The sequence below is a fragment of the Octopus sinensis genome, linkage group LG7, assembly GCF_006345805.1.
Source record: "Octopus sinensis linkage group LG7, ASM634580v1, whole genome shotgun sequence".
In the NCBI taxonomy this organism is placed as follows: Eukaryota; Metazoa; Mollusca; class Cephalopoda; order Octopoda; family Octopodidae; genus Octopus; species Octopus sinensis.
In genome coordinates, this window is record NC_043003.1 from 87,684,073 (window position 1) to 87,711,572 (window position 27,500).

The window sequence follows — 27,500 nt, forward strand, 5'->3', positions numbered from 1 at the left end:
GCACGTTAAAAGCACCAACCGATCGTGGCCGCTGCCAGACTCCCCTGGCACGTAAAAAGCACCCACTACACTCTCGGAGTGGTTGGCGTTAGGAAGGGCATCCAGCTGTAGAAACACTGCCAGATCAGACTGGAGCCTGGTGCAGCCTGCTGGCTTCCCAGACCCCGGTTCAACCGTCCAACCCGTGCTAGCGCGGAAAACGGATGTTAAACGATGATGATGATGATGATGATGATGCACTTAGAGGGGTTGGACAAAATAATGGGAACACCTAGCATCATAGCATCATAATTTTGAAATATCTATAAAACTATCAAAAGTTGTTTATTTTTATGTTTTTTGATTTATTATTATTTTTACTTAATATGTTTTGCTAAAATTGCTGTTTCTTTTCAGATATCATCAGAAAAAGGTAATTAAAATTCATTAAAATGAGAGATCTATCGGACTTTCAAAGAGTTCAAATTGTCGGTGCTCATATGGCAGGCACTAGTATAATGAAAACAGCCAAAATGTTTGCTGTATCAAGAAGTACTGTCTCGAAAGTAATGACAGCCTGTGAGAATGAGGGTAAAAGCTTCTTGTTGAAACAAATCTCAGGAAGGAAACCAAAATTTTCAGATACCCCATCTGACACTTATGTGAATTGTCAGAAAGGTACAGCTCCCAAAATTACTGCAGAACTAAATGAGTACCTCGAGAATTCAGTTTCCACAAAAACTGGTTGCCAGGGACTGCACAAAGCTAGATTTCATGGGAGGGCTGCAATCAGAAAACCACTACTTTCAAAAACAAATGTTGCAAAGTATTTAGAGTGGAGTAAAAACCTACAGAATTGGTCCCTAGAGCAGTGGAAGAATGTTATTTTCTTGGATGAGTCATCCTTTACCTTATTTCCGACTACCAGCTGAGTATATGTGTGGAGATAGCCAAAAAAAGCATTTGACCCAGACTGCCTGCTTCCAACTATTAAACATGGTTGAGAATCTGTGATGATCTGGGGGACTATATCTTGGAAATCCGCCAGCCCGATGGCTTCCCTTCATAGCAGAATTAATAGTCAAGACTATTTAAGCATTTTATATATCAAATTCATCATATAGTTGTGGAACTGTTTCCAGAGGGAAATGCAATTTCAGGATGATAATGCACCAATTCACACAGCTAAAGTTGTTATTGAATGGCACGAGGAACATTCTAGTAAAGTTGAACATTTTATCTGGCCACCACAATTTGCAGATCTCAATATTATTGAACATTTATGATGCATTTTAGAAAAACAAGTAAGGAGTAGATATCCTCCACCATCATCACTACAAGAACTGGAGACTGTTTTAGCAGAAGAATGGACAAAAGCTATCCTCAGCATATTGGCATAGAAATTTTTTATTTTGCCCTTGTTTATAAATTGTTTATACATACATACATGCATACATACACACACACACACATATATATATATATATACATATATATATATAACACAACGTAACAATTTTCAAATTGTACTTTTTTTTTATTGTTTATCAATCCATTTTTTCTGCTGATTCCAAAAATGAAATTAACTTTTGTGTATCATCAACAGTTAAGAAAATATGTTGACTTTCAATGTTATTATATATTCGGTATTGTTATAATGTTCTGTTCAGACCAATTACTAAGTTCTGCTACTTTCAGGATGGCTACTAGAGTATGTAAAAATTCTCCAGATACATTTTGCTATGTGTGTGGTTATTATATTGGTAAAAAGCAGGTATTACATAAGATCATGAAAGGTGCCAAATTGTGGATAGCGTACAGACTATTTCAGAATACCCATGGGTGACTAGGACTAACCATGGGCCCCACATGTGATATGTGGAAACTATTGATCTACTCTAGAAGGATGGTTAAGGAAGGTCAATGCCTTTTGCCATTCCAAGGGTATGGAAAGAGCCAAAGTACCATCACGATGACTGTTACTTTTGTATGATCGATGTGACAAAGTACAGAAAAGTGAAAGGAAGACAAGCTCTTCAGTATCCAGACATACCATCATCTAGAGCACCTGTCCCACATGATGACAGTTTATGAGTATTACTACCACCAGAAAATATTTCATCTGAAGAATCAATAAGTAGTAGCAGCCAAGAAATAGAGGAAGCTTTCATACCAAGAATGACTTCGGAGACTCATTTTCCAAATCAGAGTGAACAAGATGATTTAATCAGGGATCTGGGTCTTACTAAGTCAGGAGCTGAACTTCTTTCATCAAGGTTGAAGGAATGGAATGTACTGGGGGGAAGACTGAAAGACATCTCTGTACTGGAAACGCTATGAAGAATTTGAAATTTACTATGAAAATATTAATGATCTGTGTTATTGTAAAGATGTGATTGGTTTGTTTACTGCTATTGAACTCAAGCATGATTCTGCAGAATGGTGACTGTTCATAGATAGCTCAACATGAAGTCTCAAAGCAATGTTGCTCCACAATGGAAATAAATATCCTTCTTTGCCTCTTGCACACTTCAATGTCAAAGAACTTCTCAACAAAATAAATTACGCTGAGTTCAAGTGGGATGTTTGTAGTGATTTCAAGATGCTTGCCTTCTTGCTTGGCTTGCAAGGGGGATACACAAAGTATTCACGTTTCCTATGCTTATGGGACAGCAGAGTTGATGATCATCATTACAAGAGAGTACATTGGCCCCCACAAGTGGAACTGCAGCCGGGAATGTTAAATGCTCTCAAACAGCCACTAGTAGATTCCAACAAAATCTTATTACCCCCACTTCATATCAAACTCGGATTAGTAAAACAGTTTGTGAAGGCCTTAGAATTTAGAAGAGAAGCTTTTCAAGAAATTTGTCTTATGTTTCCAAAGCTATCTGAGGCTAAGATCAAGGGTGGCATATTTGTTGGGCCCCAAGTAAATGCAATGTTAAAGTCGAAGAAACTGGAAAGAACAATGACAAAAGTTGAAAAAGAAGCTTGGTGTGCATTTCGTGATGTAGTTCGTGGATTTCTAGGAAATCACAAGGATCCTAATTACAAACAGCTAGTAGCAAAGCTTATTGAAAACTTCAAGAAAATGGGTCGTTGTATGTCTTTAAAGGTTCATTTTTTGCACTCTCACCTAGATTTTTCCCCGAAAACTTGGGCGATGTCAGTAAGGAGCATGGTGAAAGATTTCATCAGGACATCGCAACTACGGAAAGAAGATACCAAGGACGATGGGATACTGCTATGATGGGAGATTATAGATGGTCTCTAGTTAGAAGAGATGAAGGTATACACTCCAGAAAATCTCGATCATCAAAGCACTTCTCATCTTAAGAAAAGAGTTATCAAGGCATTTACAGTGCAGAGTTTTATTGTTTCTTTTTGCTCTAACTAATATTATACTTCCTACATACCTTTCAATATATGAAAAAGTACTAAATGTTGTGTAATTATCCTTACAATACTAGAATAGATTGAACCAACAAAGAGCTGTAGAGAAAAGTTTCAAATATAACAAGCAAATATGAAATTAGGAATAAATAAATAACTATCGATGTTACGTCAAAATGAATGTGATTTTTTAATTTAGTGGCAAAAAATGCATATATGAACATTAAAAAATACAAATAAACAAAATGTGTTACATTGTGTAATTATACATATATACCTATATATATATACATCTATTTCTATAAAAGGTAGGATGTGTGTGTGTGTACGTATACATGAATGTAATTTATGCATGTCCACAAATTAGCACTCATGTCGCTCCAATTTTAAGAGGACATTGGTCATGACCATGGCTCTGGTTTTGTCAACTTATTTTTCCTGAAGCACCCGCGAATAGCAGTAAAAATTGATTTTCAACCATAACTTTTACCAATTTCCACATCAGTGAAATCCTTAAGTTTGCTAACATGAGTTAAGTCCCCTGCAATGGCAACGATTATACGGAAAGAATGAAATGTTATATATAGTTTTAATTATACAGGAAAACAAAGATGAACTGCACTGAAAGAAATGTAGATATAGTATACATATAGTATATGTATATATTTGATTTTTCTATATATTTCATTTTAAATGAAATTTTGTATGTTAGATAATTAATGTTAGTTTATTCAATTAGAAAAGAAAAACCTAATGACGATGTAATTAGCAACGAGCACATTTCGTTTCTTAGTTTCTGTTTGTTTTAATATTTAAATTCTTTATTTGACTGTTATTTTCAGCCACAACATTCTTATTCATTTCTGTTTAAGAAATTCTCTGAATGTACTTTTGCTTTCTTAGCCGTTTTTCTTCTTATGTGATTTAAAGCATTTTTTGATATGTGGCATTTTAACATTAGAAACAAGTTCCGAACATGCTATTCAATTTCACTGAAACTTATCTCCTGCCACTCAAAACAACAACTCAAATGGGATAAAGAGTACACGCATCACAACAACAACAGTAAGTTTGTGATTGTGTGTGTGTGTGTGTGTAGACTTTTGTTAAGAAAATTGTTAAGAAAATTGTTAAGAAAATTTTACAGAATCATTCAATAAAACTCAAATGGGATAAAGAGTACATGCTTTATCTGCCTAAACAGTGCAACAGGACCCTGATGGCCCACTTTATTGAGGTCACCATTATTATGGAGTATGGGAGGGGGGGAATGCTTTCATTTCAAGAATGCACCTTTATCCCTTGGGGTCAGACATGCCGTTTAACATCCGCAGATCGCCATGTCCATCAACAAATCCCAAGGCCAGACACTATCGGTGGCAGTCATCCATCTGGGGGAGCCGTGCTTTTCACATGGGCAACTTTATGTGGGCTGCTCTTGTGTGGGGAGTAGTAACACTCTTTTTGTGCATGCTCTTCAGGGTAGAACATGCAATGTTGTCTATAGCGAAGTTTTATAGACATAGAAAGAAGAAAAAGTCATCATTGCAGCTGATATAGTTATAAACAGGTGATCCGGAAGCATTAGCCGGACAAATTCCCAAACCATAGCAGCATGACTCGTGGACTCTTCCTCTTCTTTATTGGGCAATGCTGACTTCTCCAACAACAATGCTCACTCAGCCGATATCGGTACTTGTCCAAGCTGCTCATAGAGTTAGGCTAGAAGGGCCAGGCCCCTTATTTTTTTATTAAGGTTGTTGGTAAGTTTTAATAAGTTACTCCAATCTGGATCCCCAATGCAAACCTTTAAATCAACCTTCTCCAATGCAGATCTCTAATGCAACCTCATCCAATCCAAATCTTTGAGTCAACCTTCTTCACTGCAGATCTCCAATGCAAATCTTCAATGCAACCTTCTCCAATGCAGATCTTCGATGCAACATTCTCAAATGCATATCTTCAATACAGCCTTGACTAATAGTACCGCTAGGAGCGATTAGGACTAGATCGAGATTAGTCACTGCCTTTTAGAGGCTCCCGGGTCCCCATTCACTAGGTTAGCTTATGGTTAGGTTAGGGCTTAGTTGTGATCTGAACATAACCCCTTCTGACACAGAGGATCTGAAGTCCTTTTGGGCATTCTATTTTCCTTGCCAAAAGGGCTCCCAGCCCATGGCCCAGGGGAGAGTTTCAAACGAGCCGGCATGTGCAACATGATCACCTCTGCCAGTCAAACTTCCAACCCATGTGTTCCCGTCGTGACACTGATTCTACAGAACTGGGATTAGTACGAGGGGCGTTCAATAAGTAATGCCTCTGACCCACTTCCCATAGCATTAGAGCAACGAAACTTGGCACAGTTATTAGTCTTTTCCTACATAGGAACCACCCAGAGTTACACATTTCTCCCATCGTTTGATGCAGCTCTAGAGACCGTTTTTGTAGAAGACCCCAACCACAATGTTACTTCAGAAATCAAGGCTGCATCATCTGGGAAACGCTTTCCTTTCAAAAACAACTTCATGGCTGGGAAGAGGTGAAAATTAGAGGGTGCAAGGTCAGGAGAGTAGGGGGGATGGTGGAGGAGTTCATAGCCACATGCCTGTGCTTCTGATCTGGCGACAAGCGAGTTGTGGACCGGAGCGTTGTCCTGCAGGAGGAGGATGCCTTTGCTGATCTTGCCCCACCTCTTGATTTTGATAGCTTCTCTTAATTTCCTCAAAAGTGAAGCATAATAGGCTCCTGTAATTGTGGTACCCGTTGCCAGGAAATCTGTCATCACTACTCCATCCTGGTCCCAGAAGACTGTGAGCATGACCTTGCCAGCAGAGGGCTGCACCCTTGCCTTCTTTGGAGGAGGTGAGTCATGGTGCTTCCACTGCATTGGCTGGGCTTTGGTCTCTGGATCATAGTGATGAACCAGGTTTCATCCTGTGTAATCAGTCTTTTGAAAAATTTTGACTCATCTTCTTGGCACATCTCCAAATTCATCCTCGAGCACTCGACGTGTTCTTGCTTCTGGAAACGTGTGAGCAACCTGGGAATCCATATGGCAGACACTCCACAGACCCGGTACTAATCTTGACCTCATGGGCTATTTGGCGAATAGTTATGTGTCGATCTTCCAAAATAGCAGCCTCAACTTGACGGACAGATGCCTCATCAATGGCAGAAGGGGGGGGACCAGATCTGGGAGCTGTTTCCACAGAGTTCCGACCATGTTTGAATTCACAATGCCAGTGTTTCACAAGGTCATATGTTGGAGCATCATCACCATAAGTTACTTTCATTTCATCAAAAGTCTCCCGTGGAGTGCGTCCTTTCAAATACAAAAACCGGATCACTGCTCGACACTCAACAGGCTCCATTTCACACTTGACTCAGTTCAAACACCTGTAAATCAGAAACCACAATTAGTTCAGAGCTGTAATTTTCCACTTAATCTATAGAGATATAAATAATTGCACATGCAAAATTTCAGCTAGATCAAACAACTGCAAGTGGGTCAGGGGCATTACTTATTGAACGTCCCTCGTATGAAAACCAACTTTAAAGTATAAATATATTGGATTGTCCAGAAAGTGCATGTCGATTTTTAAAGGAAAGAAAAAGGTCAATAAATACTTGCCATTACATTTTTAATCAACTAAATACAAACCATTTTGTTGCACAATGCGTCTCCATCTTTCCTTTAATCAATTCCCAGAATTGAGGTGATTTCATGGCAAAGAATTCATCAAGGTAACTTTTTACGTCATCCAAGGAATTGAAATTTTTACCATTAAGACTATTCTGCAGAGACCTGAATAAGTGGAAATTCGAAGGAGCAATATCTGGTGAATATGGAGGGTGGGGTAACACATCCCAGCCAAGCTGCAGTAATTTTTGTCTGGTTCCCAAAGAAACGTGCGACCTTGCATTATCATGTTGGAAAACAACACTCTTCCTGTTGGACAATTCTGGATGTTTCTCTTGAATTGCTGCTTTTAACCCATCCAGTTGAGTGCAGTATTTCTCAGAATTAATTGTTTGGTTACTTGGGAGAAGCTCATAGTACAGAATACCTTTCCAATCCCACCAGACACAAAGCAAGACTTTTTTAGGGTGAAGACCCGCTTTTGGGGTGGTTAAGGGTGACTCATGTTGCTTACTCCAAGATCGCTTTCTCTGAACATTTTGGTAGATAATCCACTTCTCATCACCTGTCACAATTTGCTTTAAAAAAGGCGTTTTCATTCCATTTATAAAGCAAATTACAGATGGAAATGTGATACAAAAGGTTCTTCTCACTCAACTCATGTAGTACCCAAACATCATAGCAATTTGTGTACCTAAGCTTTATCAGGTGCTCATAAACGATGGATTTCGATAGGTTGAGGCTTTCTGCCAACTCTCGGGTTGTGCAATGTGGGTTAATCTCAATTAATGACTTGATTTGGTCATCATCTGTAGTGGATGGTCTGCCTGATCACTCTTTATCAATAAGGCTACAATCTCCAGCTCGGAACCTTGCAAACCACTTCTGTATAGTTCTTTCGGATAAAGAAACATCACTGTAAACTGCACATATTTCTTTGGTTGCTTGTGAGGTATTTTTCCCGTTACAGAAAAAGAAAAGCATCAAGTGCCGAAAATGAACTTTCTTATCTTCCATTTTAACGGGTTACGGAATTAACACAATTTATAGCTTTCACTTGTGGAAGCAAAACTCTTATTTAAAGGTTGATTCTTTGGGACGAATCATATGTGAGTGTTTAAAAAAGGCTAGAATGACAATGCTAAAACCTATTTGAAACAATGGACAGCAGTCGAAATATCATAATGGCTAGGTAAAGAAGCATCCTTAAAGTGAAACAATGGTATTGAAGGTAAAAAAAAAAGGTATCAACAATCAGAAGAGAGGGAAAGGAACATCGCCTTTCAAGTAACTCAGAATAGGTAAAGGTAAGCTTGCCAAAGTTTAATGCAGTTTCAATATGTAGATTAAGATAGTTTGGTATTGGATATTCATCACGTATAGTTTTCCTAGTCAACTGAATCACTGTCGTAAGTGGACAGCAGAAATAAATAGACAAAATCTTTTCACTTTTGTAAGAAGATTAAAAAGAAAATGAGGGCAAAAAGCACTCGTTTTTTTCACAATGAAAAATTGTTTCCTAGTAGCCGGAATTTCACAACAAGATGTATGTTTATTAAGCACAACAGCCTGCAGTGCATGCCGCTGGGCATTAAAAGCCAATCACATAAACTTAGAGGGGCTCTGGGCCCCCTTGAATCGATAAAAAAATCAGTCTTTTTGCCATAGCATCCACATCTTTATAGCTTGCGAATTTTAACCATCGTGGATCTCATCCTCACCACACATTTAGAATCCCTGCCAATTTTCAGCTCGATCCTAGCCTCCGTTTGGCTGCCATTAACCGTCAAAGCAAAATGTGCATACAATTTTCATCCAAGGACTGTTTTATAGATATAGAATATATATATACTTTACTTAAAAGCAGCAGAAATTTAGCAAAAGCTGTTACTCAGAGTTTCACGTTCCCATTGTCCGAGAAACGGGAACGTGAAACTTCAAGTAACAGCTTTTGTTAAATTTCTGCTGCTTTTAAATAAAGCATATTACTCTACCTCTGTTATTTGAGTACTCTTTTTTCCACCTTGTTTCACATTTATGTGTTTACTCCGGTATATATATATATATATATATATATATATATATATATATATATATATTGATATATATATATAATCATTCAAATGAAAATAAGAAAATGGAGATGTAGCAGTTGATAAAAATTCATTATCTGCAAAAATCAAACATAGTTCCTTACAGCTGTTTCAATTAAGCCTAAAAAGATTGAATAGCAATTATTAAAATCATAATACTAGGCAAAATCTCTTCAGAGGGGTAGTAAAAAGATATACCATTAGGTTTTTATGTATTGTATTTTAGAATCATCAAAGCAGACTGAATATTATTTTATGGCTAATATTGATATATGTCTGGGTTAGGAGGTCATAAGTTGTTTTAGTGGGTAATGGATAAAATGTGAATATAATTCGGGTAATAATGGGTAAATAAACAGTGATTGAATAGTAAATTGCAGTGAAGAATAGTCTCATATGAAAGAGGAGATAAATACTTTAGTAAGTTGTTTATAAAACTGAGAGAAACTTACATAAAAATAATACATAAACATATATGAACACTGGTCAAAAGAATTCATCTTTTAATTGGTGCATATATATCAAAGAAACCGAATCCCAGAATGTTGGAACGCTGAAAAGTAGGTCTGGTGAGATTGTTGAGATGCTTGAACGGAAATGTGTCGATATGTGCTGCATCCAAGAAGTAAGGTGGAGAGGAGGTTCCTCACAGGTAAAGAACACAGGTACAAGATTTTCTGGGCATGGAACACTGATGGGGTTAGGGGCATGGGTATACTTCTTGCAGAGAAATGGGTGGATAAGGTAATTGAGATAGTCAGAGTATGCGACAGAATACTTAAGATTAGATTAGTGCTTCATCATGGATTAGCAACCATTATCTCGGCCTATGCCCCTCAGCCGGGGCTACCTGATGGACAGAAAGATCCATTCTATGACACCCTCTTGCAGACTACCTTGTTGACAAATGATAGGGACCTTCTCTTTGTGCCTGGTGACTTCAATGGACATGTTGGACAACATACAGGGGGCTTCCATGGCGTACATGGAGGCTATGGTTTTGATTCCCGCAATGAGGAGAGAACCAGGCTGCTGGAGTACTGATCTTATGGTTTGCAATACTAACTTCAGGAAACCTTCCAGTCACCTAGTCACCTACCGATCTGGCAGACACACTAGTCAGATTAACTACATCCTCACTACTTATAAATGCCAAAACCTTCCCAGGCGAAGAATGTACCCCACAACATAGACTGGTAGTTAGCGACTTCAGGATCAGGGCTAAGTTGATGTCCAGAAGATGACCAGCAAGGAGAAGGGTCTGGAGACTTAAAGATCCTGCAAATGGACAGAGATTTAGAGACATATTACTCAAAGCCTTTGACGAAATAGAAGGGGATATAGCTTCACATGGTGTAGAAGACAACTGGAGGTTTCTACAGGACAACCTGCTGAGGGCCACTGAACCGATCTGTGGATGGTGCAAAGTCCCCTCTCGACCCAAAATAAGGTGGTGGTGGTGGAACAATGTTGTTGACAGAGCTATTTGAGAAAAGAAACAGGCTTGGAAGGATTGGAAGAATGGTGGTAGCAAGGAATTGTATCAGACTGCCAGAAGGGAAGCTAGGAGGCAGGTTTCTTTAGCCAGAGGGGAAGCAGATAAGAAAAAATTTGCCAATGTTCTGTGCCGTGAGAACCAAAGGCTTGAGGTATTTCGTGTTGCAAGAGAGTGTGTGAGAGAGAATCGTGATGTGCTAGGAGAGAAATGTGTCCACATAGATGATGGTTCACTTGCACTAAACGAGGCTGCAAAGAGAGAGGTTTGGAGACGCCACTATGAAAGGTTGCTGAATAAAGAAAATAATGGGAGAAAGAGAGTCTGCTGAATGTTGACCCAATAGAGGGACCAGCTATCCATGTTGACAGTACCTTGGCAGATAAAGCAAGTAAGAGTATGAAGACAGAGAAAGCCCCCGGCCCATCAGGAATCACTGCAGAGATGCTCAAAATATCTGGCAGTGTCAGCTATAGCCTAGTCACCCATATAGATAACCAGGTGATACACGGAGTTATAGTCAACTGCTACAAAGGTAAAGGTGACACTTTAGATACAAATAATTAGAGATATCAAGCTGGTGGATCAGGTAATGAAGGTTACAGAGAGGATCATAGCTCAACTAATTAGGGAGAGAGTCAGTTTAAATGAGATGCAGTTTGGGTTCGTGCCAGGGAAAAGCACCATTGATGCTATATTTCTGGTAAGACAGCTGCAGGAGAAATACCTAACCAAAGATAAACCTCTGTACCTGGCTTTCATTGACATGGAGAAAACCTTGGACAGAGTCCCCCGATCCTTTATCTGGTGGTCAATGAGGAAACTAGGGATAGATGAATGGTTAGTGAGAACTGTGCAAGCCATGTACAGGGACGCTGTTAGTATGGTGAGGGTTGGCAACAAGTACAGTGAAGAATTCCAGGTAGAGGTAGGGGTCTACCAACGTTCAGTCCTAGCCTCCTCCTATTTATAAAAGTCCTCCAAGCAATAACAGAGGAATTCAAGACAGGATGCCCTGGGAGCTCCTCTATGATGACGAACTTGTTCTAATTGCTGAGTCACTATCAGAACTAGAGGAAAAGTTTCACTTGTGGAAACAAGGATTGGAATTGAAGGGCCTTAGGGTCAACCTAGCTAAAACCAAAGTCCTGATAAGTAAGAAGGCAGACACACCATAAATCCCTGCTCAATCTGTAGAAAAGGCGTAGATAGAAACTCTATAAGATGTACCCAGTGTAAGCTATGGACACATAAAAGATGCAGCAATATCAAAGGAAGGCTAACTGGGAAGATAGTTTTTTTTTTATGTGGCAGATGCTCAGGAGCAATAAACAATGAAAATGTGTAGAGAACAACCACCGCCACATTACAGGGAGAAAAACTAGTAGCTGATAGCTTCCGTTACCTAGGTAACCAACTCAATAGCTGGGGAAGGTGCACTGAAAGTGTAGCTGCTAGAATAAGAATAGCCTGGGCAAAGTTCAGAGAGTAAAAGGTAGACTGTATGACGCATGTGTAGGAACAGCCATGCTACATGGCAGTGAAACATGGGCTGTGACTGCTGAGGACATGTGTAAGCTTGCAAGGAATGAAGCCAGTATGCTTTGATGGATGTGTAATGTCAGTGTGCATACTTGACAGTACCTTGAGAGAAAAGTTGGACCTAAGAAGCATCAGATGTGGTGTGTAAGAGAGACGACTGCACTGGTATGATCAAGTGGCGAGAATGGATGAGGATAGCTGTGTGAAAAAAGTGCCACACCCTAACTGTTGAGGGAACCTGTGGAACAGGTAGACCTAGGAAGACCTGGGATGAGTGGTGAAGCATGACCTTCAAACATTAGGTCTCACCGAGGTAATGACTAGTGACCGGGACCTTTGGAAATATGTTGTGCCTGAGAAGATCTCGCAAGCCAAGTGAGACCATAACCTGTGGCCTATGCCAGGGGTGTAAGCAGCCCACTTATGCATATCTTTCCTACATTGGACACTAAACTCTGCTTGTGAAGAGCTGTTGAGGCAAGTGAAATCGAAATCAAATCAAATTCACTAATTCGATGACTGGCACCCGTGCCAGTGGAGCACTAAGAGCACCATCCGAGTGTGATCACTTACAGAGCAGCTGACTGGCTTCCATGCTGGTGGCACATAAAAAGCACCATTCAAACGTGATCGTTACCAGCGTTGCCTTACTGGCACAAGAAAAACATTTGAGCGAGATCGTTGCCAGTGCCGCTGGACTGGCTCCTGTGTAGGTGGCACATGAAAAACATCACTAGAGCGTGGCTGTTGTGAGTACCGCCTGACTGGCCCTCATGTAAAAGCACCCACTATACTCTCAGAGTGGTTGGCGTTAGGAAGGGCATCCAGCTGTAGACACTCTGCCAGATCAGACTGGAGCCTGGTTCGCCAGTCCTCAGTCAAATCTTCCAACCCATGCTAGCATGGAAAGCGGACGTTAAATGATGATGATGATATATACGTATACACACACACATCTAAATATATGAACATATATATACAGCCATGTATATAAATACACAAACAATAGATATGCACAGATACGTGTATGTATCTGGAGATAGGTCTATGTGCACCAATACACGCAAAGGAATACATATAAAGAACCACACATATATCTGCATATACATATACACACACACACACACATATATATATTTATATATACACATATATGTCAACACTTATACATAACGCATATTTTGTCCAGTGTGCAGGTAACAACAGGTAATAACAAAATAAGAACTCCTATTGGAATTTACACCCCATGGACAAGAAGCCTCTTTACCCATTCTACACAGCACATTCCTTGGATAATGAAACAGCAACTTTAACATCCAACATATATTTTTATCTTTATTCTCATATTACCCTTTTTACTTCCTATATCTCTTGCTTTCCAAAATAACTTCTTTGGTTACAGGTAAAGCAGCAAAGAATTCTGCTGGTTTATTCACTTGCCTATGTCCCAGAGGTGTAGTGAACACACTTTGGAACTGTTCATTCAGTATTTCACTTATCCTCATGGGGTTTCCTATGAGGGAGCCATATTTTTGGAAGAGGGGTCCTATCTTGTGGCATACTGAGGCTGTTTCTTTGGCAAACTTAAAGAAAGCTTTAGGGTTCGTCTTGATATTTTCTATAGCCCAAGCTTCTTTATTTGTGCTCTCCTTTCGTGAGACTGATGCAAACTTTTCTCAATCTCCAATAGTGCTCTCTCCAGGTGAGACTTCTCACCACTTTTGAGGTGCTTGCTCATGCGGTTTGCAATCTTTGTCCATCATCTCATAAGAATCTTTCTTTCCTTAGGGATCCTATTTTTGTGTCTGTTGGCCTTGCACACTGGGACAGACTTGTTACAAATGGTTTATATTATGGACATGAAATGTTTGTGTTTCATGTCAATGTCTGGTGTGGAGAGACATTTAGGCCAATCCTGTTTGAAGATCTCTTTTTCAATCAACTTCCAATTTGCTATATGAAAACTTAGTTTGGAGAGACTTTGGGTGCTTCATATAAGCTGTATGTCTGCAGGAGCTTTTGGTCCATACATAGACAGCTCTATTATGTTGTGATCCGAGACCAGCATCGGTATCACTTTATCATTATGGATAATGTCCATATTGTTTGTGAAGCAGAGATCCATTATATTATTTGCCCTGGTTGGTTGCAGCACAATTTGCTCCATGAAAGAAGCATTGGTAAGGTGGAGCAGGGACTCCACCTGTGCTTGCTGGTGGTGTGTCATTCCTGGGAGCATCTGGCCTCCAGGACATCACACATTGGGAAAGTTAAAATCACCCAAAAGGAATACATTGATGTGTTGTTCCAGTTTGGTGAGAACTTCTCTTATCTTTGCTATGCAGTCTTCAAACTTGCCTGTATGACTTGGAGCAACCGGTGGGCAATATGTAGTACATATAACAATATTAAGTTGTCTTATGTGTACAATTTGAGTGACACATACTGAATTTGAATATAACAGCAGGACCTAGGGTGTGAGGTCCTCTTGGATGTACACAACAACTCCACCATGGGTCCTCTCCTTTCTATCTCAGCATATGACATCATATTGTGGTATGCGTATTTCTGCATCCCCTACATCAGGTATAAGATGAATTTCTACAAGTGCCATGCATAAAGATTGATTGCATGCTGCAAGGTTTCTCAGGAATGCGATTTTTGTTTTACTGTTGCCATGCAACAACTCTCCTATATTTAGAAGAAATATTTTTGTGGTGTGTCTGTTGGTGTTAGTGGTGGCCATCCTGTGTCTGTTGTTGGTGGTGGGTATAGTTCCACGTTTGTGTTTGAGGTTAGGTCAGCTGCTGGACAATCTTTTGTGCCATGCACAAAAAAGATTGCTGTTCAGCTACTGCCCTTTTCACATCTGGGTGAAGCTGGTCATTTGTTGGGCCACACACGACATCCACATATCAACTTTTGGGAGTAGACAGTGTGCCATTTTTTCTTCTTTGTTGCTTTTCCTTTGGCCATCCTCATGGAAGTGGGTATTGTCTTGAGTCAATGCAGTTTGGGCAGGGCTTCTGATGTTCAATGTGACAGTTTGCACCATCATCACTGTGCCAGCAGTATCTTTGAAAGTAAAATTTGCAAATGCTCCTGCTTTTACATTTGTAACTCCTGTAGCTTTTGTTGGGGGTCCTCCGTTCTGTACCAGCATTTTTTTTTATTCTTTCTACTTTTCCCTTTCTTTAACTCTTTGCTCTTCTTTGTTTCTGACAGCTTTTGTTCTGTTGGTTTTATGTTCATCTTTTCCTTTTTCAGGCCTTATATATATATGTACATACATACATACATATATATATATATATAGACACATACATATATAAATATATATAGACACATACATATATAAATATATATAGACACATACATATATAAACACACATATATATATATATATACACATATATAAACATATATATAGTTAATCCAAACATGAAAACACAAAGAGAAAACACAACAACGCAAGGACATGGAACAAATATAGTATTATTGGACGTTCAGGAAGGAAGGGAAGAAGGAGGGTTTAACGTTTTGAGCAGAGCTCTTCGTCGGAAACATAGGAGAAGTAAAGATCCAGAGAAGGGAAGACAGAGGAGAAAAAAAATCGCCAACGGTACATACGCGGTCACATACACACATATATATGTATATATATACATATATACATATATATACATGTATACATATATACATATATATACATGTATACATACATATATGTACACACACATACATATATATATACATGTATATATACATATATATATTTACATATACATGTATACATATACATACATATACATGTATACATATACATACATATACATGGGTATATATATATATGTGTGTGTGTTTCTTCTCTGTGTATCTTTCTGTTGAAGAGCGTAGGCTTGAAACGTTAAAGACTTGTTTTATTTATATTTCCTGAGCGCTATACTAATACAATTGTTTGTTTGTATTCCACCTGCCTTCGTCTTTTGTTTATTTCTGTAAACCTGCCTTCGTCTTTTGTCTATTTTCATAAAGCTTCCCGTTATATATATATATATATATATATATATTAACACACACACACATACATATACATGTCATCATCATCAACATCATCGTTTAACATCCGTTTTCCACGTTGGTATGGGTTAGACAGTTCGACTGTGGTCTGGAAAGCCAGAGGCTGCACCAGGTTCCAGTCTGATCTGGCAGTGTTTCTACACCTGGAAGACCTTCCTAATGTCAACCACTCTGAGAATGTAGTAGGTGCTTTTTACATGCCACCAGCACAGGGCACAGAGGGGAATGGCATCAACCATGATCGTATGGTGCCTTTTATGTGCACCGGCACTGGAGCCAGTCAAGGCGGCACTGGAGCCAGTCAAGGTGGCACTGGAGCCAGTCAAGGCGGCACTGGAGCCAGTCAAGGCGGCACTGGAGCCAGTCAAGGCGGCACTGGAGCCAGTCAAGGCAGCACTGGAGCCAGCAAGGTGGCACTGGAGCCAGTCAAGGCGGCACTGGAGCCAGTCAAGGCGGCACTGGCATTGGCCACATTCGGATGGTGCTTTTTATGTGCCACCAGCACAGGGACCACAACTACAATTTCCATTTGATTGTGACTTGATTTGATGTCATTTTGATTTTGATGTACTTGACTCCATTGGTCTCCTCAAGCACAGCATGTCACCCTACAATCCAAGATACTCTTGAGTGGCCTGATTATGCGACACTGGTGTAGGTTACAGCTGTGAACTAGCTTTATTTCCCAGATTCATATATACATATATATATATACATACATATATATATATTTATACGTACATATACATGTATACATATATATACATACATATACATGTATACATATATATACATACATATATACACACATACATATATATATATATATATATACGAAAGAAGGTTTGAAAATGCTATTTTAAAAGATGTCTATTTACTTTATCAGGTTCACTCTTTGGAAAAAGATTGTCAAAAGTAACATGTAAAAGTTTGGTTGCATTAATTATTGGTTGTTACAAAATGCTACATTACATATATACAGTCTGGTAACAAGGACATGTTAAGGACATAAAAAAGTTTACATTCTTTGGTGACAAGAGCACGTTAAGAACATAAAAAGTTTAACAAGTTCATTGAAATATTGGGCACAAAAGATTACAACAAATATATACATTCTCAAGATAATTTCCAGAAGGAATTATTAAAAAGTTCAGTGGAATATTTGTATACACGAACATAATATTATGAGTTCAAAAAGGTTTACATTATAATAGTAGGGAAGCTAAAACTGACCTGTCCACCATGTTAACGTAAAAGAATATTATCTATTTCAAGGGACACTGTAGGTGTGTTTGGATGGGGGGAAGGAGGAGTAATGTGGAACTGAAAAGAATATATTGAGAAATATCTATTTAGTGGATAACACCAATGCTTCAGGAGACAATCATGCATTCAAACTCAGATCTCTACTTGACCACTTACAAATAAAAATTCAAGGAACATGATGAAAGTATGATTATGGCAAGCACTATGCCCAAACAATTTATAAAAGGGAAACCAATTTGGTTTGGTTTCAAAGTTTGGGCCCTTTGTTCTCAGCATGACTATATGCATGCTGTTGACCTCTACACTGGCAAGAAAGATGGTCCCAATAAAACTGAAAATGCATTTGGCCTAGGTGGAAACATTGTCCTTGATCTCATTGATGCTGTAGGAGTACCAGACAATAAAGGTTTCAAAATATTTTTGATAACTATTTCACAAGTATTCAATTGATGGAGAAACTTTTTGAGAAAGGAATATGTGCCTCGTGATCCTGCAGAGGAAATAGGATGGCTAGATGTCCTTTCAAAACAAAAACTGAAATGAAAGCATGCCCCCCCAGAGGAACAGCTGACTTCAAGTCTACTTCAAATATAGTTGCTGTAAAATAGAAATATATTAACAATGTTGTTCTGTTATCAAACTTTGAAACCTATAAAATGTTCACTGTTGCACACTAAGATAGGTCTCAAAAGAAATATGCCTGAAAGCATCCAAAATTACAACATATATATGGGATTTGTTGACCTTCTGGATCATAACATTGGTTCCTATAGAATTTGAATGCAGCAAAATAAATGGTGGTGGCCTATTTTTTCATATTTTGTTTCTGTGGCAACCCAAAATGCATGCATCTTGATGAATAGAGCAGAGAACAAAATTACATTATATAATTTCATTGAAAACATTTCTCTAACTCTATTGAAAAAGTGTGGCACTCCAAAGTTTCAAAGAAAATGCACATCTGCTCATTTGAAAAACAATGCAAGATATGATGGTGTTGAGCATTGGATTGGATATATTCCAAATGAAAGGAGATGCAAAGAGTGCTCTGGGAAAAGTCATTTCATATGTGAAAAATGTTATGTAGAAGTTCGTCCCAAATGTTTCAAGAAGTATCATGTTCAGTAAAGTTGTATAGTTTCATTTCAAAAGGATATATTTTACTAAATAAATTTTCAGTTTTTATTGATATCTTATTTATGTGAACAGGAATTATTTTCATAATAAAGTTATGGTCAGATATAATACTTTTATTAGCCTATAAATAAGTAAATTGCACAGTTAACGAGCTGATTAAAGATTCATATGCACAGTGCCTAATGTCCGTTATATCTGACAGTGATTATTTCAGAAAATATCAAATGGATTTCAATGAAATTTTTTTCAGTTGATATTTAGGTCAAAATAATAATATCTGTGAATTTTCAGGCAATTTCATTTACTAGAAAAATTTTAGCACGAATGGGTTAACGTGTCCTCCATTTGAAGCAATACATTGGTCCAGATGTGTTTTCCACTGTTCGAAGCAGTGTCAAAACTCTTGCAAAGCGATGCCTTTTAACACCTCCATTGTTTTTTTTCTTCACCTCTTCCACATTTTTGAAACATTTTTCTTCGAGGACTGCTCTTTATTTGGGAGGAACAAGGAAAAATTGCAGGTAGCAAGATTGGGTGTATAGGAAGGGTGAGTAAATGGGGTTATGCCATTTTTTGTCAAAAACTGTTTTACATGCAAGGAGGTGTGTGAAGGTGCATTATTGTGATGAAACCACCACTCTCCACTTTGCCACTAGTCAGGGCATTTTCATCTCACCATGTTTCGCAAATGCTTCAGAACTGTTATGTCTGGTTGACAGTTTGACCAGGAGGAACAAATACTGTGTAGACAATTCCTTTCACATTGATGAAACAAATCAACATCATCTTGACACTGAACTTCACTTGACATGGTGACATTGAATGCTTCCATTGACATGATTGCTGCTTCATTTCTGGGTCATGGCTTTAACACCAGCTTTCATCACCAGCTTTCATCACCAGCAATGACCTTCAAAACAAGGTTCAGATCAACTTCCAACTGTCCTTTCAGTTTACGACACACACTCAGTCGTAACTGCTTTTGATTTTCTGTGAGCAAGCAAGGTACAGATTTTGCTGCAACTCTTTTCATTAGTAATTCCTTGCTCAAAATTCATTGGCAGGAGCTCCAGGACACACCAATCATATCAACAAGTTTGTCAATTGTTTGACAACAGTCCTCCAAGATCAGTCCATGAATTTTCATGATGTTTTCTTTCATTCGGGTGATTGACTGTTGCCCTGAACAAGGTTGGTCTTCAAGCAACAAGTGACCATTCCCAAGTGTGAAAACCACTCATAAACTTGTGTTTTGCTCATAGCGGCATTCTTGTAAGCTGTTTGAAGCATGACAACTGCTTTGGCTGCTGCTTTCCATAACAGAAAACAGAATTTCACGGAAGCATGCTGTCCCTTTATTTCAACCATTTCAAAAATTGATGAAGAGGGGAGAAGCACTGCAAAATCAGGAAGCACCATGTAGCAACATGACTTCACTCAATGTTGCTGGTTAGTAGAATGATGCTTGAGGCTTCTGGTGGCAGAAGCCTGAACTACAACAGGTTTATCCCATTACTTTTAAGTAACATATTTATATTGAGTGTATTTATATTGAGTGTAGATATATATGTATTTATATTGAGTGTATATTTATATTTATACTGAGTGTATATATATGTTTTGTATGCATTTATATATGTGCATGCATTTATACTTATGTGTATATATACATATGTTTGTCTCCATGTGGTCTATATATATATTAAAAGCTATGTGAGTGTGGTGGTGTATTTTTTAGTATGTTAATGTTATATACATGTCCTTCTATGTAGGTGCCAGTATTATTTTGGTTTTACTACTCAACTTTGGAATAGAAAGTATTTTAAGGTATGGTTAAAAATGTGATTAAAATGAGGGTCCATAAGCTTTTATTTGTGGTCTTTTCAACTTTCAACTCAATTTGAAGATTTTTGTTATTCAGTACTATTTCTTGGTTTAATCTTTACGTCTCCAGCTGTCTGTTACCTGGTAAATCCATTTATATTTTACTTTTTATATGTACGTTTATATACTTATTAAAACTATTTTAAAAATATTTATTATACAAGGTGGTATCAGAAAGTTCCTGGACTAGTTCTGTAGCACACCAACAGACAGCAGCACACAGTTGCAAGCACAGTGAGAGCTAGCAGTGACCTTCATGAGGCAGTATGCCGAGTGACCTCACTGTGCTTACTAAACAAGTTGTAAAATTTGTGTTTTTGTGATCATGTGTATTCTGTAGTCTGCGATTTTTGTCATGGTCAGGAAGCTGGAACAAAGAGCCATTGTAAAAACTTGGGACATCTGCTACAGAGACATTTGAGTATGCTTTGGCAAGCTTATGGTGATGAGGCGATGGGTCATACACAATGTTTCAAGTGGCGCTTCAAAAAAGGAAGAACATCCCTGGAAGACGATGAGTGATCTGCACAAAACCAGATTTCATGGGAGGGCTGCAATCAGAAAACCACTACTTTCAAAAACAAATGTTGCAAAGTATTTAGAGTGGAGTAAAAACCTATAGAATTGGTCCCTAGAGCAGTGGAAGAATGTTATTTTCTTGGATGAGTCATCCTTTACCTTATTTCCAACTACCAGCTGAGTATATGTGTAGAGACAGCCCAAAGAAGCATTTGACCCAGACAACCTTCTTCCAACTATTAAACATGGTGGAGGATCTGTGATGATCTGGGGGGGGGGGGCTATATCTTGGAAATCCGCCGGCCCGATGGCTTCCCTTCATAGCAGAATTAATAGTCAAGACTATTTAAGCATTTTATATATCAAATTCATCATATGGTTGTGGAACTGTTTCCAGAGGAAAACGCAATTGTTCAGGATGATAACGCACCAATTCACACAGCTAAAGTTGTTATTGAATGGCACAAGGAACATTCTAGTGAAGCTGAACATCTTATCTGATCACCACAGTCCCCAGATCTCAATATTATTGAACATTTATGGTGCATTTTAGAAAAACAAGTAAGGAGTCGATATTCTCTTCCATCATCACAACAAGAACTGGAGACTGTTTTAGCTGAAGAATGGACAAAAATTCCTTTGAAAACAATTCAAACTTTGTACGAGTCCATACCTCATAGTATTCAAGCTGTAATTACTACTAAAGGCAGTCCTACCTTATATTAAAATAAATTTGTTTGAAATTTTAAGGTGTTTCCATTATTTTGTCCAACCCCTGTACACTAGAAAACTGAAAAGCAAAATTGTGTCCAAAAAGATTGAGCACTGTATACAATAATTTCATTATTATTATTATTATTATTATTATTATATAAAACTTAGAATCTTTAGGAAGGAAACAACATACTGCAAATCATTATTTTATCTGCAGATTTGATACAATTCTGCCATCCACCAATCCTTAGTTTTGTAAAATAATAGTTTTTAACAAAAGCACGAAGTTACAGATTTTGGAAGGCAAGTACAGTTGATTATATTGAACCATAGTACCTGATTGGTATAGATTTTACTGACCTTGGAAGAATGAAAATTGAAGTTAACCCTGGGAAATTTGAACACAAAGTGTAAAGAGACATAACGCAAGACCACAGAACATCTGGTGCTCCACTGTTCAACTATAGGCACAAGGCCTGAAACTTTGAAGCAGGGGTCTGGTTGAATATATCAATCCTAGTACTTGTTGAATATTTATTTCACCAACCCTAGAAGTATGAAAGGCAAAGTTGATCTCAACGGAATTTGAACTATAAATATAAAGACAAATCAAATGCTGTTTAGCATTTTTCTAGTGTGCTAATGATTCTGCTAACTCACCACCTTAATTATAATCCTTTCTACTATAAGCACAAGGCTTGAAATTTTGGAGGAGAGGTAAGTTAATTACATTGATCTCAGTGCTCAACTGATACTTATTTCATTGGCCTTGAAATGATGATAGGCAAAACTGACCATGACATTATTTGAACTCAGAATGTGAAGACAGATGAAATGCTGCTAAGCATTTTGTCCAGTGTCCTAATGATTTTGTCAGCATGTAACCTTAATAATAGTCCTTTCTACTCTATAACAGAAAAAAGCATGAAATTTTGGGTCCGGGGGCTAGCTGATTACATTGACCCTAGTACTCAACTGGTACTTATTTCATAGGGATAAAGTTGACATTGGTGACATTTAAACTCAGAATACAAAGCTAGAAGAAATGATGTTAGTCATTTTGTTCAAAGCGGTAGCGATCCTGCCAGCTCAAAAATTAAATTACTTACTGGAAGTGGTTCTTTCCAAGCTGCTCCCACAATTGATGGTCTAACAATAGCCAATGGTAAATCTGAACCTTCTTTATATAGCAGATATTCAGCCAACTGTTTCGTGAAAGTGTATGTATTGGGTTTCTGGCCAAGAAGTTTCGGGGTTATAGCTGATAGCATATCGTCATCCATCCAACTGGAGAAAATAATAGAACTTTTGTTTCAATATTAACACTTATTATAAGTCAGAATAATGAAATACACAAATCACTTTATTTACAAATAATTACAAGGTTTCCATGCTGCAAGCCAAACAGATAGTTGCCTACCACTGTTAAGAGTGGTCAACAATACCATGTATGGTTTCTAGTAAGATCCACAACCACTGAGATATAACTATCTTCACCATGATAACAAACTGATGTAATTTTAGTGGGTTAACTACTGAAAGATAGCTATCTTCCCCAATATATTAAACTGGTGTGAATTAGGCTGGTTAACCATTTAGGGATAAATATCTTTAGCACGATATCAAACTTGTGTGATATTAGAGATAACTAATAGCTTAGTTGTTGAAAAGGTAGAGAAGAGATAATGCAACCATTTGAATGGTTGAAATGAAGTGATTTAAGAAGCATATAGACCGACAAAATTGAAAGCATTCTATATTAGTCCAAAATAACTACTTTGTCAACTGCTAATATTGGGATTCAATTATGTAACTAAGGAAACCATAGAACAAGAAGCAGGTATTTTCTGTTTGGCTGCCAATTTTCAATTTCTTCAATTTTTGTTCAATTGATTTTGTAACTAACTTCAGGTCACCTTGGGCAAGGTGTAGTACCTGTAAGCCCACCCCAAGATCATGAAATACTAGGTTGGTGTCTGGCAGGGTAAAGTCTGTCTCATGGGATGAGGGTGCCTCTTAAGCCTTAGTCAGCAACCCCTTCAGAGATGGTGTCTCAATAAAAACACTGGTGTCACCTCACTACCACAATCCTCTCTGAGTGAAAAAGTCATATACAAATGTATTGAATAATGGTGTGAATGACGTTGTAACTGATAAAGTGAAGATCTCTCACCCAGCAGGTGGCCTACTGCACAGCAGGGTGGGACCAGTTGTAATCTAGCAACTGCAGTATGAAAGAAAGGAAGAAAGATCAACTGGAGCAGACTGAATATAACTGTGATAGAATGTTAAATCCAAAGTGAACCTAGTAGATTTGGCTGCGTGGACAGAATGGGAGAGATATGGCTTGAAAGAGGAGTGTTTGATGTAACCGAACAGAGATAAGTCAGATAAAGAAAAAATGGTACAAATTGAAGAAATAAAGCACAGAATCTACCAGATGGAAAACAGCAATGTAAAACAAATAGATGGCAATGACACTGAAGGCAGAGACATGGAGGTCTAGATACCACATATCACAAGACCACTAAACGTACACGATGAATTAGAACATAACTTTTCTGATGAAGAGCTGGTTATTAGTGGTAGACTACATATTACCCAGTCAGATGAAAGGAAAATGTTACCATCTATAATAAAGATAAACTTGTATGGCATTCTATAGTGATACCTAGTCCAAGACTTGGTTAACTATCTGTATCTCTCACTATTTTTGTTTCTTTATCTTTATTATTGATATGATGATGATCATGAAGGACAAGAACAACTCTAAAAATAACAATGACAACAGCTTAGCTATCATGACTACAGAAGGTAGTCACTATACAGACAAAAACAACAACCATAGAAAGAACAGCATCATCGTGCGCACGCACACACACACACACACACACACATATATATATATATATATATATATAATTGTTAAAGAAGACAACAAATGTTAAGGCAAGACAAACATCTCAAGTCATATACTCAATTATTAATGGAAAAATTCAAAATCTTACAGCTGTTTCTGGGATATCCCAAAGTATGGGATATTCCATCATTGGTGACAAATAGGGAAAATGCGAGGGGTGTAGAGTAATGAAACGATGACAGAGGACAGGAGAAAAGGAATAAAGAAACGAAAGTGAAGAAAAAAAAGCATAAAAGTTCACAGTTCAACTTTCCAACAGTGTAGACATTAGTCCATAAGTCATCCTTAAGTGAAATCCTGAGTAAATCCATGTATGGTTATAGCCTTAATGGTGTAAAATAATGTAAATAGCCAGAGATAAATGTGAACATATCAAAGTTTTGTAAGAGAATGGTAGTGGAGGTGGCTATAAACATATAATATACAAAAATAAACAAGAAGATGCTGTTATATTGAAAGTATTCTGTTAGTCCAAAATAACTACTTTATCAACTGCTAATACTGGAATTCAGTTATGTAACTAAGGAAGCCATAAAATAAGAAGTGGATCTTTTCTGTTTGACTGCCAATTTTCAGTCTCTTCAATTTTTGCTCAATTGATTTCGTAACTACCTTCAGGTCACCCTTGGGCAAAGTGTAGTACCTGTAAGCCCACCCCAAGATCACCTGCTTCAAAACAAAAACACCTACATTTAACATCAACAACTACTATGCCTCCGTATCACGAATCCTCCTTAGGGACGCCCTGACTCTAGCTAAAAACCCAACCAACATAACCTCTTTAGATATTGATGTAATTCTATCTGCCAAGCAGACTCTCATATCCTTTGATAATAAGCTCTGGTCCCATGCTAACCTCAACACTAATAGAAACAGACTGTACCTCTTTCAACAGCTCCACACACAATCCCCCAACATCAAAGGCAGTTTATATAGGGATGAAGCATTGTTAATTGCAACGGGCCTAACAAAATCTGCATTAGAAAGAACTAGAAAACTCTTACATAAATTCTTCACCATCTTTAAGCTATCTCTTTTGAAATCTCATACAAGACAGCAAACTTTCTAGATGTTACACTAGATTTAAACTCTTCACTTTACTTCCCTTATCATAAACCCAATCAATACCTTATGTACATAAACACAGAATCTAGCCACCATAAATCTACTTTTGAGAGTATAATCAAAGGCACATCCATCAGAATATCTGATCTATTCACTACTGAGGAAATCATCAATAACTACGCTACTTACAACAAAGCTGTAGCTAATAGTGGTTTCTCCCAGAGGATTAGATTTATAACCAACACTAGACTTAAAGAACACCTCTCTAAATTTAACCCTAGACAAGTGCGCCCACACACTGGATACCCAAACCCTCCCACTATAGTTGGACAATCTTGCCTGTCTAGCACCCACACACATAACACTCGATCTAAGAATACTAACATCATGCCCTCCAACTCTCCTCTAACATACACTTGGAATTACACCTCCCCTCATTTGCCTAATAAAAGTGGTAGGAGATCTATTCTCTGGTACACACTTCCATTTGCTTTAAATGTTAAGGGCCTTGCTAAAACATTCTTTAAGATAGTAGACTCTAATTTCCCACATAACCACAAATATCATTCAACCTTTAACAGATCTACTTTAAAATTATCCAATTTCTCTCCACAAAATATAGAATCTATTATCACCTCATCTAACAAACGTAAACTTAGCTCTTACTGTCAAAATGCACAAAACCCTGCCATAGACCTACACGATGAAAACATTAACACCGCTCGCCATAACATATCCAACACCCCTGGCCCTAGCACTCTGAATAACTTAAACAAACATATAATCCCCACCTCAGAGGAAAATGGGTGCATAGTTGAAACTAATGCTATTACTAATAAGAATACTGATGCTAACAATACTAACTATGCTATAACCACTACAACTACTAATACCTCCACTACAATTACTAATAATACTATCAATAATACTAATACTACTGCCAATGGCGATATTACCATTACTGAAAATAATACTATTACTAACACTCTTACCACAAATGCTACTAATAGTTACAATATTAATAACACTAACACCACCACTACTACTACTACAACTAATAGTAATAATAATAATAATGATGGCGATAATAATGATGGCAGTAATAATAATAATGGCAGTCATATTGATAATAGAAATAACGGCAATGATAACAACAATATCATGAATGATTCACCTAATACAACCCTAGCCTTTAGCTTGACAGATAGCAGCACTACCTCATCCCTCTCTCCAGCTAACCATCGTGGAACAGATATGAGCAACTGCAGATCTGGGACTGACTGTCTGCCACAAGCCCAATGCAGAAGATTTAACATGGTATACCAATGCACAGTCCACAACATATTAAATAACTCCGATAGCTAATATATTGGATCAACCACTAATTTTAAACAAAGATATTCTGCACATCCAAACTTGTTTAAATATAAAGAACATAGCAATTCCACATCACTAGCCAGTCACATACACCATCTAATTAATAGAAAAATACAATATAGGTTATCCTGGGTTATAATAGATTCTGGCATCCCATATCAGGGCCAGCATTCCATTTGTGGACCCTGCCTAAAAGAAGCCCTCAAAATTTTAACACATAACTCACCACAATTGCTTAACGAAGCCTTCACAATGTGTAAACACAAATTGTTCTGCACTTTTAAATTCATTAATAAATCCAAATGTAAATTTACCCCCCACCACCACCACCACCACCACATAATACTCACACACACATACCTCCATGGTCGTTAATACTTACCCTTGTATATC

At 37.8% G+C, this 27,500-nt stretch overlaps 1 protein-coding gene across 1 annotated transcript in view; it reads right to left on the minus strand.

Annotated features, from left to right (window-relative positions):
- Positions 1 to 27,500, minus strand: part of LOC115214055 (fatty acyl-CoA reductase 1) — a 148,493-nt gene that overhangs the window by 29,627 nt on the left and 91,366 nt on the right. The window contains exon 6 of the mRNA XM_029783095.2: positions 22,855 to 23,032. Coding sequence (XP_029638955.2) covers positions 22,855 to 23,032 — 178 coding nt within the window. The remainder of the gene's footprint in view (positions 1 to 22,854; positions 23,033 to 27,500) is intronic.